Here is a 10888-nt window from a genome sequence, read left to right as displayed (position 1 = left end):
TTGCGCAAGATACGCCGTGGCATTGCAATGCGCCCAGACGGGCTAGATAACCCTATAGACTCCGGCTAAGGGATTAGTCCCGGCTCATTACTAGATCTCCCATGAAATGTCAGAAAACAGTGGGGGATAGCAGAGGCTTCGTAACTGACGCGATCGCTAGGATTGCTGAGCCCATACCCCTCGAAATGTATAAAATACTACGACTATCATCAAAAAGCAGAATGACGTCTCATGCACACTTTCTAGTCTTTGCGCTGGCTGTAGTTGAGCAGCTTCTACTTTACAATGGGAAAAACAGGAAATAATGGTGAAGTGACTATAACTTCGATAAACAGAGACGTTGAGAATATTTCCAATGACTCTTCCGATAATAGCACCGTGAAACCAAAGTCATGGAAAGGCTACTTGTGGGATACATGGGACCTTCCGCCGGATGAGAGATGGCTTCTTTTCAAAGTCGATGCATTTGTTCTCACATTTGCTTCGATTGGATATTTTCTGAAGAACATCGACCAAACGAATGTCAACAATGCTTTTCTTAGTGGAATGGAAGAGGACCTACAAATGTTTGGCAACCAACTCGTCACTAGTATGATTTGTCTCATGGAAATTTCCCCGTTCTTGGAAAGCTACTAACTAGTAGTACCGCTACAGGCACATCCATCTGGACTGTTGGCTACGTTATTGGCCAAATCCCTTCTAATCTCCTTCTCACAAGAGTGTCCCCACGTTGGGTTATACCCTCACTTGAGGTAGGATGGGGTATTGCGACCATCTGCACGTCGAGTGTGAAATCTTATCATGCGCTCTATGCTCTCCGCTTCCTAGTTGGCTTTTTTGAGTATGTTCACTTATAATAACCTAAGTATAAAATGACCTGACAGTCGGTACAGGTCCGGTTTTTACCCAGGCATTCACTACCTTCTAGGATCATGGTATACCCCTCGGGAGATCGGAAAGCGAGCTATGGTCTTTTGGCTGGCTGGCTCCGTCGGCTCTTTGTTCAGCGGCTTTCTGCAGGCAGCTGCTTATAAGAATCTGAACGGGACGAATGGTTACGCAGGCTGTATGTAACCCCGGATTCTCCCCCAGCCCCTATTTCACTTCTCCTATTCATTCTTCAACTCTCTTGATTCATCTTGCCCCTTGATTATGACCCAACGGATGTGCGCGACACAATTAACAAATAGAAATAGGGCGCTGGCTTTTCATTATCGACGGAATTATCACGCTACCGCTCGCAGTCGCTGGCTATCTCTTCTTCCCCAATCTCCCCCAAGGCGGAAAGAAAACATGGTGGACAACCGAAGAAGAGCATGTGCTCTCATTGAAGAGAATGCAGCTCATCGGTCGTGCTGGAAAGCAGCCCTGGACAAAGGCAAAAGTGAAGAGAATTCTTCTGAGCTGGCATACCTACCTTCTCCGTATGTCATCGCATCCGCGAGTCCCCAAGTTGCTCTGCTTCTGATAGTGGACTAACGCCGTGAAACAGCAATGTTGTACATCGTCTGGAATAATGGTATACCCCAGGCCGGTATGGGCTATTGGCTCAAGAGCTTCAATGCCCACCCTGCCCCAGTTCCAGGAAAATCTTTCTCTGTTCCGCAAATTAACAATCGTGAGTTTCAGTTACCTCTCATTATGCCTCATTCTAGATAGCTAATCAAATATCAAGTACCACTTCCCACGACTGGTATCTTCATTGTCGTGGCATTGATCTGGGGCTGGCTCTCGGACGGGCCTTGCCGAGGTGCTCGCTGGCCATTCATTTACGCTGGTGCTGTGATCACTGTAAGCAAATCCCCGTTCCTTTTCTAATGATCGCTAACAGATATTTTCATCAAAAAGCTTCTCATGAGTGTTCTCTTACTCAAGGTACCTTTATACTCGGATATCAAGGGCCGAATGGCAGTATATTGGCTAAGCAACATTGGGGTACGTCGAAACTCTCATATACTATATAAAACTGCCTAACAAGCTCCATAGAATGGCGCGGGTCCTCTGATTCTCAGTTGGATCAACGAGATCTGCTCCGATGACACGGAGAAGCGAGCGTTGCTTGTTGCAATGGCGAATGACCTTGCTTATGTCGTTCAGGCTGTTGTAAGTTTCTCAGAGCCTGAATTAGAAGATTTATACTGACAGGTATTACAGGCTCCTAATTTTGTGTGGAAGACTACTGCGTTCCCTCGGGCTGCTAAGGGATATACATGGTCAATTGTGCTCCAAATTCTGCTTAGTAAGTCGGACTGAAATAGTCCATTTATAATAACTATTAACAAAACACTAGTCCTTGTCACTGCTGCTATTCAGTTCCTACTATGGCGGGATAGAACAAAGGCAACAGAGGTACATCGGACGATACCCGCCGTGGACCCCGTTGATCCTTCGTCGACAGAGGAAGAGGAGCGTCATGGCAAAGATATAGGACCATCACGGGTCAAATTTGTCGGTCAATATTAGCGCTACGAGCTATGCCAGTCAATGTCAGTCTTATAGTCACTCTGATAAGCTCCACTATGCAATACATATCGGATGTTGCCCCATGCTAAGCCTCCACCATATCATATTTAGATCCAGTAGAAGTTTGATAAGAGGATATTACACCTGTTTCCTCCAAGCTTGACATCATATCAAAACCAATCAGAGTAGAGGCCAGTCAGAGTAAACAGGCGATATTCAACATCCAGGTCTGATCGCTGATGGATCAACGCTATACCCGATTGGGACACTACGTCATCGATGAGCGCTGGCTTATATACGGCCGCCTGGACGTCTCTCTTCCTCATCTTACTCTGATAACACATTCGCATCTTTTATTCATCATGCCTCTCGTTGTACCGGGGATCAACTCCACGATGGGCGATAAGTCCGAATGGGTCAATAAGCTTATGGGCAAGAAGATTGGCGATTCTAGTAATGAGACGGTATGTGGAGATTGGACATTCCTGAGAACATGGAAGTCTAACTATTCGTTAGTCCTTTGCTAAGAAGGACCTCCCTGAATCCCACCGTGTTCTGAAGCCAGGTGATATGAAGACAATGGATCACAACCCGGACAGGTAATAGTCGATCCTCCCGAGGTCAGCAACATGATGACGGCTTACTGATCATATCTTGAACTAGACTCAACATCCACGTTAACGAGGAAGGCGCTGTTCACGATGTCACTTATGGCTAGAGCATAGTACAATACAATTGCTGAACCCTTGTCAACTTGAAAGAAGACTACATTCATGTATCAATTTCTTATCTAATAATCACTTTGACATCTATACTTGAAAGTCTATCACCATACTCCAGACGAAAGAAGCCTACTCAGCCTTCCATCTGAGCAAAGTAAGAGAGTGCTTGGGGAAAAGATAATTCCCGTTTCCACTCCAAATTGTCTCCTCGACACGCACTTCCTCCGCACCGTTCATATTAGTAGCAGCCAAATGACCACCAGTAACAGTAAACACAGCCACATCACCCGTAGCGCCCTCAACCTTACTCTCCAAATCCTTCTCATCATGAATATTCACAACAGCGACATTAACAAACCCATCCTCACCAAGCGTAGCACTAACATCCAACCAAGGCGTATCCTTAGCACTGCGAATCCACTTGGGCAAAGTCTCACCCTCATAAGTCCCACAAGAAACATGACTAGCAATCGTCCAGCCACGCATATAGCGTGAAAACAGATAAAGCGGCCACCAAGTCGTCTGCTTAGTGATTCCCTCTGGGCTAGTCATCAAGGGCGAGATGACATTCACAGTCTGTGCAATACAAGCCATGCCGACGTCCTTGCTCTTGCGGATGAACACATTCAGCCAGGCGGCAACGGCTAGCGCGTCTGAGAGATTGTAGTTCTCTTCGGCGCCTTTGCTCCCCTCGGCGCGAATCGGGTCCCATACGTTCCACTCGTCAAAGCAGATTGTTGGGCGGAGTTGTTCTGGTGGGACGCCGTTCTCGGCGCGGGCGAGGTCGATCAATGCAGATGTAATTTCGATGGCGCGCTCGGCTGCTAGGGGGGCTGTTACGTTGGGCAGGTGGGATGATGAAGATGTGTAGAGGTGGATGCTGTGCATGTCGATTAGGGGAACTGCGCTGGTTGAGAGGGCTGAGTGAGCTGGCACGAGACAGTGCTTTAGGGTATAGTAGTCCCACGAGGCGGTGCCGTCTTGACCGCAGAGAATCAGGATGAGGCTGGGGTCCAGTAGCTTGAGGGCTGTTAGAGTGTTGTTAGTATAGGTATTTATTGATGAAGGTGATTGAATTACCTTTGGCCCATTGGATAGCCTTGTGGGCGTAGGCTTCCTTGGTCATTTGCTCGACTTGCCAGGGACCCCATGTCTCGTTTCCGAGGGCCCAGTATTTGACCTGAGAGATTTAGCGCATTGAAATGCAAGTGTCCCTCATGAGTACATACGTTGTAAGGCTCCTCGCGTCCATTCTTCCGTCGCAAGTTGGCATAGTATGTATTGCCAGTTCCATTGCAGTACTCAACCCAACCCAAAGCTGCATTGGTTCCAAATCAGCACTGATCCCAACACATATATCGAGAGAAAACACACCTTCATCCAAAGTACCAGTTCCAAAGTTAAAGCAAAGGTAAGGCTCAGTTCCCAAAGCCTCACACCACTGCATGAACTCGTCGGTACCGAATTGGTTGGTCTCAGTTCCAAGCCATGCAAGCTCAGGTCTGCGAATAGTCAGCTAACATGCTAGTAACAAGTAGGTAACGTGAAAGCCAAGCATACCTGGATGGACGTTGGTCCTTTGGGCCAACACCATCAAGCCAGTGATAGGTCGCGCAGAAATTACCACCGGGATACCGGACGACAGGGATGTTGAGCCCCTTCAACGCCTCCAGAACATCCGTCCGAAACCCTTTCTCGTCGGATAACGGATTACCAGGGTCATAGATGCCGCCATAGATGCAGCGTCCCATGTGCCTATAAAGGATGTTAGTTTGTGTCATGCGCTGTGGCCTTGGTGCGGCAATCTCACTCAGTAAAGCCGGCATAGATGTTGGGATTGACCTTGGAGATGCGCCGAGACGGATGGACAGAGATGACAGGCGTCTCATGATCTTCCAACTTGGTCAAGGTAGTCATTTTGAAGAAGGTTGTTTTCTACTGTTTACGGGAGAGAGTAGCTTATAGGCTGGGGATTGCGACTCTCAGAAAGAAAGAATAACTTCCAAAGCACCCAAAACATGAATGACTTACCATAGAAAAGAAGGGAATTTATCAAGTGGCTTGTCCTGCTTGCCCTAAAAGCGGCAAAACTCCTGCGGGGAACATCATGTCGTCGAGGGGCTGGCAAGAAACCACACGATGCTCGTTGTGGCTAGTATCACTCTCGACATAAGCCATTTAAGACGCGCCAAGCTGGAAAAACCTCGGCTTTCACCCAATAGCCCGGCAGGGCAGTCTCACAACAGCGACTTCCCGAAACTGTGGGAATTGTTCCGTCAATCACCGCGACCTACATGGCGCCACATTTCTGCGTAATCCCTGGTCCCCGCAGAATTGAATCCCAGCTCGGCTGTTAGGATGGACGACAATGCGCCAGATCATTTGTTACCGAGACGCCTTTCACTCGCGAGGGAGGTTGTTCTTTTCCGGTCTAGCTCGGTTAATTGACTAAGAAGCGTACGATAATCCTCGCCGGTGGCTTCGCCTAAGCTATGGCTCCGAACCTGGAGCGCTCAGCGGTTTTCCGATGGAGTATATCTAGGGATCATCGTCCCCTCCGAGAATATTGTGATATGTGGAGATCCCCAGATTTCTTCCCCATACTCTGATTGTGACGTTTGACTTGTACATCGCTATGCGTCTTTCACCAAAGTGGTACCAGGTATGAAGGATAGTAGTCTTCATTGATCTGGCTGAGCTGATGTTTCTGTAGTTCCTGGTTGGCGTGTTCGCCTCGTTGGGTTCGTTCCTGTACGGATGTTAGTATAATCGTCCCGGATCTTCAAGAGTTTCATTTTAACACAGTATTAGATGACTTGGGTGTTATTGCCGAGGTTATCATCTGTCAATCGTTCACATCGAAGTTTACTCCAACCGATACCGAGAGGTATGTTTCATATTCGACAAACTGGATCTCCCTCGCTAACTAGTCCTCAGTGGTCTGGTAGTATCCCTGTTCACAGCTGGTGCCTTCTTCGGTGCCGGATTTGCTGGTCCCAGTGGCGATTACCTTGGCAGAAGACGAACTATCTCGTTGGGATGCTTGGTCTTCTGTCTGGGAGGTGGCCTCCAAACCGGCGCCAGAACCATCGCCTATCTATACAGTGGGCGACTCCTTGCTGGATTTGGGTACGTCACTTACCACCGCAGAGAAATGCCCTTAACGACAATATGGCTAATTCTGATCGTTAGTGTCGGTTTCCTCACCATGATGATTCCTCTGTACCAAGCCGAGATCTGTCATCCCAGCATCCGTGGCCGAGTAACTGCTCTGCAGCAGTTCATGCTTGGTGTTGGTGCTCTATGCGCTTCCTGGATCTCCTACGGTACATACGTCGGCTTCTCGCCAGACAACCACGCCCAATGGCAATTACCTCTGGGCTTGCAGGTTGCCCCTGCTGTGTTCCTGGGTCTTTTGATAATGTTCTTCCCCGAGGTAAGGGATTCAACAATCCATTCCCCAGCCTTGGATGCAGTATCTAATATGGCTTAGTCTCCTCGCTGGCTCATTGATCACAACAAGGCCGAAGAAGGTCTGAAAACCTTGGCCAAGCTCCACGCTCATGGTAATGAGAACGACCCCTGGGTCCAGGCAGAGTTCGCCCAGATTCAGGAGAGTATCAACTTCGAGCACGAGAACGAGGCCAAGTCATATGTTGAGCTCCTGACACACCGCTCTTCGTTCCGTCGGTTGTTCCTCTGCTGTGCACTCCAAGCCTCTGTCCAGATGACCGGTGTATCTGCCATCCAGTAAGTCTTCTCGATGTTTTAGCAAAACAAAGCACCTAACATGACCAAACCAGATACTACTCCCCCAAGATCTACGAACAGATCGGAATCTCAGGCTCAGATACCCTCCGCTACCAAGCAATCAACTCAATCATTGCTTTAATCGCCCAATTCCTCTGCATGATGTTCATCGACCGCTTCGGTCGTCGCTGGACATTGATCACCGGAAACCTCGGCAACATGGTAACATTCATCATCGCAACAATTCTCCTCGCCCAATTCCCCCCTTCAACCAACAACACCGGCGCCCACTGGGGCTTCATCATCATGACCTGGCTGTACAACTTCTCCTTCTCAGCAACCTGCGGCCCACTTTCATGGATCATCCCAGCCGAAGTGTTCGACACGCGCACACGTTCCAAGGGTGTCTCGATCGCGACGATGACTTCATTCGCGTTCAACACTATGATCGGTCAGGTTACGCCCATTGCCATGACGAATATCCAATACCGGTTCTACTACATCTTCGTCGTTTGCAACTTCACTAATGCACTCTTCTTCTATCTCTTGTTGCCCGAGACTAAGAAGGTGCCTCTCGAGGAGATGAACCAGATGTTCTCTAATGCGCCTTGGATTGTGCCTGGCAGCAAGAGGGAGAATTATATGACTCATGATCTGGAGCGGAAGGTTGAGGAGCAGCAGGTTAAGCAGAATACCATGCATTTTGAGGAGGAGATTTGAGAATTGACGCTTACATCCTTTGGTCACTTCACCTTTGTACCTTTTGAGTGTTGAGCAGTCCGTGCATATTTCTGCTGCCATGAAGGAATATCGTTGCCTGAAGAAATGGTATTTTCTATGTATACTCCTGTGCCTCCTGTGGTTGTCAGGGCCCGAATGATCGATTGTAATTTTTGAATAATGATCTTTGATTTCCTCGCACCGACTAATAACTTCGTTCTCTTTCATAATCTTCTCTAGATCATTAAGTTGTAGTTAGCATGATAAGTTAACATTTGACTGGCATTTCCATAGGAATGACTGGAACCTATAATGGAGTCTCTATTATTAGCCCCAACCGTATGAAATGTATGAAAATGCGGCTGTACTATTCCAATATGAAGCCAATAGCAATCTATACTCGCAGCCCCAAACGGTCAATTCCGATTGGTCCACATTGGAGACTTGTCGGCGTCCCGAAGGAGATTAGTGTAGGCACCCAAGTACAAACCCCGTTTCACCTTTCAACAGTCAACAGTGATCCCTTTTACTGCAAATATCGTAGTACGTATAACATTATAAGCCAACAACCGAACACCCAAAGAACCACCAAATCCAACCCAACCCCAACTCACCATGACCAACATCGAAGCAAGCTTCCAAGCAGCAATCGCCGCCAAAAAGATCAACGGCGCCGTAATCTGCGCCAGAAACAAAGATGGGACCTTCATCTACGACAAAGCCATAGGCGAACGCACCCTCCTCACAGGCGAGAAGAAACCCCAACAACTAAACGACGTGCTATACCTCGCTTCAGCAACAAAGGTCATAACAACAATCGCAGCCCTTCAATGCGTCGAAGACGGCCTCTTAACACTAGACAGCGACGTCTCCCCCATCTGCCCAGAACTAGGGTCCAAGCAAGTCCTAACGGGCTTCACGGAGGACGAAGACCAAAGCCCAATCCTGGAACCGGTAGTTCGACCTATTACACTTAGGATGCTGCTCACGCACAGCTCTGGTGTGACATACCACTTCCTCGACCCGGCCATTGCACAATGGCGCGAGAGATTCGCGCTTCCGAATGAAGACGCGCGGCAGTCTGTTGAGGAGGTCTTTACTTACCCGCTTAGTTTCCAGCCGGGCGAGGGATGGATGTACGGGCCTGGACTGGACTGGGCGGGACGGATTGTTGAGCTTGTGACGGGCCGTACGCTTGGTGAGCGGATGCAGGAGCGGATTTTTACTCCGCTGGGGATTTCAGATGCACAGTTTTATCCTGTTACTCGGGAGGAGTTGCGGGAGAGACTTGTTGATCTTAATCCTGATGATAGGGAGGGTCTTGGGCGGGCAGTGCTTGGGGGTGGTGGTGATATAAATAAACGGTCGAGGGGGGATTTTGGGGGACATGGGCTATTTATGACGGGTTTGGATTTTGTTAAGATTTTGGGTTCTTTGTTGGCTGGGGATGGGGTTTTGTTGAAGGCTGAGACTGTTGATGCGATGTTTGAGCATCAGCTTGGTCCGGAGGCGAGCAAGAGTCAGCGGCATAAATTGGCTGGTCCTGTTGGTCCCTTTTTCCAAGTTGGTGTTGATCCTGGGACTAAGGTTGGATATGGTATGAGTGGGTTGTTGACTCTCGAGGATGTTGATGGTTGGTATGGTGAGCGTACGTTGAGTTGGGGCGGTGGGTTGACGTTGGCTTGGTTTATTGATCGGAAGAATGGGCTGTGTGGTGTGGGTGCTGTTCAGTCTGCGTTGCCGGTTGATGGTGAGCTGGTGACTGAGTTGAAGCAGACTTTCCGTCAGGATATTTATCGCAAACTTGCTGAATGGGAGGGAAAGTCATGATGGCACGAGGAAGCTCTTGTTGATATCCCGGGTTTGAACATAGGTCGGTCGAATACAATGCGGGCCTTTTGGCGCTCAATACAAAATTGGAGATAGAAGGGCGAGTGGAATAGTTGTAAAGAAAGAGGCGAAGATCAGGGAGAGATACTAATGAATTCTTGTTTATGCACGTTGATAATGCCCTAATTATCATTTGAGACAAGATCCCCGGTTATAGAGTATATCATTCGCTAAAGCTGATTTTGTTGTGTATACAGTACAGGTCGGTCCAGTAGGACACCTGGCTCGAATATTATTGTATGGGAGTAGGGGACCAAGAAGGGTTGGTCAACTAAGACGCATCACTCTGAATCAGAGCTATATCCCGCCAGACCGAGTGAGACCGGGGCTGGTTTCGCCGGCGGCTTGGTTTGTGGTTGACTTTGCTCGGAATTTGTAGCGGTCTTGGGGTTTGTGGATGCGGCGACTTGACTAGGCTTGGACTTTTGTTGCTCCGGCTGCTTGGGCTTTGATCCGCTGTCAGCTCCAGGCTTCTGTGACTCTTGTTCCTGGGAGCTGGACTTGGCACTGTTCTCGGTCAGCGAAGCCTTGCGCTTCTTCCCGGGAATCAAAAGATCCTTCTGCTTGTCGCGGCGCCTCTTGCGCGCGGGTGCAGTCCATTCCTCTTCCTCCGCAGGTGTGACATCCGACGACGTCGGTCCAAGTAGTGCCTTCTCGGCCTCTTCGCGCTGTCGACGAAAGACCTCTAGCTGGTCAGCCGTATCCCGCTTCACGGCGGCCTCCTGGGCTCTTGTTGATTCAAGAACCGAATCCAAAAATTCGACCTCGTCTTCGTCCAACGAACGGAACTGGTTCTTGAGTCGGGCTTTCTCCTCGAAGGCTTCTTGTTTGGCCACTGCACACAACCGCGGGAAATTACCCTAACACGTCAGTCTGAGTTCCTGGATCCATTGGCTGCTTTTCCGCCATTGCGGGGTGCAGACCAGCCTCATCGCAAGTTAGGCTCACTTTTGTTCCGCTCCAAGACCTCAAAGAGGCTTTTGCCGTCATCCTGCTTGCCTATCTCGGCCTTTCGCCTCCGCTCCTCCTCCAGCTCTTGTTGCGCTTTGAGCCATTCATCGTCCCGCTCGATCGGTTGCTCGTTGGTTCCGGCTGAAACGAATCCCGAAGACATGACGCCGATCGGGATAAAATGGTGCAAGGGTTACGGGATCCAGGACTCGGGTATAACGGAAACGTGTTAATTATCCGGGGCGAGTCCGGAAGAAAGGTGGGGTTCTCCGTCGCCGGATGAAAGCGAATGAGAAGTTTCTGGGAAGGGAAATATCACGGCGCGACAGACAAAGGCGGAGCCAATCGGGGAGTGGTGATTGTACAGTCAGCAGTAGGCCTGGCTATTTAGC

The 10888-nt window shown here is 49.1% G+C and overlaps 6 protein-coding genes across 6 annotated transcripts; 4 read left to right on the top strand and 2 right to left on the bottom strand.

The window, feature by feature from the left end:
* Positions 1-285: 285 nt before the first annotated feature.
* On the top strand, positions 286-2463 carry N7446_013570 (uncharacterized protein; the record flags this gene model as incomplete). The annotated part of the gene is made up of 10 exons (XM_058522310.1): positions 286-589; positions 655-841; positions 894-1066; positions 1197-1424; positions 1493-1618; positions 1676-1791; positions 1849-1935; positions 1987-2103; positions 2155-2239; positions 2291-2463. 10 exons carry the CDS (start codon positions 286-288, stop codon positions 2461-2463), a joined length of 1596 nt encoding a protein of 531 aa, XP_058365787.1.
* Positions 2464-2825: 362 nt separating this feature from the next.
* N7446_013569 (uncharacterized protein) lies at positions 2826-3181 on the top strand (the record flags this gene model as incomplete). Its single annotated transcript, XM_058522309.1, has 3 exons — positions 2826-2927; positions 2980-3062; positions 3127-3181. 3 exons carry the CDS (start codon positions 2826-2828, stop codon positions 3179-3181), a joined length of 240 nt encoding a protein of 79 aa, XP_058365786.1.
* A 133-nt stretch (positions 3182-3314) lies between these two features.
* On the bottom strand, positions 3315-5102 carry N7446_013568 (alpha-N-arabinofuranosidase; the record flags this gene model as incomplete). Its single annotated transcript, XM_058522308.1, has 6 exons — positions 3315-4213; positions 4266-4365; positions 4415-4503; positions 4560-4687; positions 4746-4940; positions 4996-5102. The coding sequence occupies 6 exons, from the start codon at positions 5100-5102 to the stop codon at positions 3315-3317; spliced, it is 1518 nt and encodes a 505-aa protein (XP_058365785.1).
* A 718-nt stretch (positions 5103-5820) lies between these two features.
* Positions 5821-7655, top strand: N7446_013567 (sugar porter family MFS transporter; the record flags this gene model as incomplete). Its single annotated transcript, XM_058522307.1, has 7 exons — positions 5821-5847; positions 5899-5944; positions 5997-6072; positions 6123-6314; positions 6378-6621; positions 6679-6935; positions 6989-7655. 7 exons carry the CDS (start codon positions 5821-5823, stop codon positions 7653-7655), a joined length of 1509 nt encoding a protein of 502 aa, XP_058365784.1.
* A 615-nt stretch (positions 7656-8270) lies between these two features.
* On the top strand, positions 8271-9485 carry N7446_013566 (serine hydrolase domain-containing protein; the record flags this gene model as incomplete). Its single annotated transcript, XM_058522306.1, has 1 exon — positions 8271-9485. One exon carries the CDS (start codon positions 8271-8273, stop codon positions 9483-9485), a length of 1215 nt encoding a protein of 404 aa, XP_058365783.1.
* Positions 9486-9826: 341 nt separating this feature from the next.
* Positions 9827-10659, bottom strand: N7446_013565 (PSME3-interacting protein; the record flags this gene model as incomplete). The annotated part of the gene is made up of 2 exons (XM_058522305.1): positions 9827-10380; positions 10494-10659. 2 exons carry the CDS (start codon positions 10657-10659, stop codon positions 9827-9829), a joined length of 720 nt encoding a protein of 239 aa, XP_058365782.1.
* Between the last annotated feature and the right edge of the window lie 229 nt (positions 10660-10888).

This window comes from Penicillium canescens (genome assembly GCF_028828765.1).
Source record: "Penicillium canescens strain IBT 15451 chromosome Unknown utg000011l_segment0_segment0, whole genome shotgun sequence".
Classification (NCBI taxonomy): domain Eukaryota; kingdom Fungi; phylum Ascomycota; class Eurotiomycetes; order Eurotiales; family Aspergillaceae; genus Penicillium; species Penicillium canescens.
Note: the sequence above shows the minus strand (reverse complement) of the source record. Positions and strands in the feature narration are given on the sequence as shown.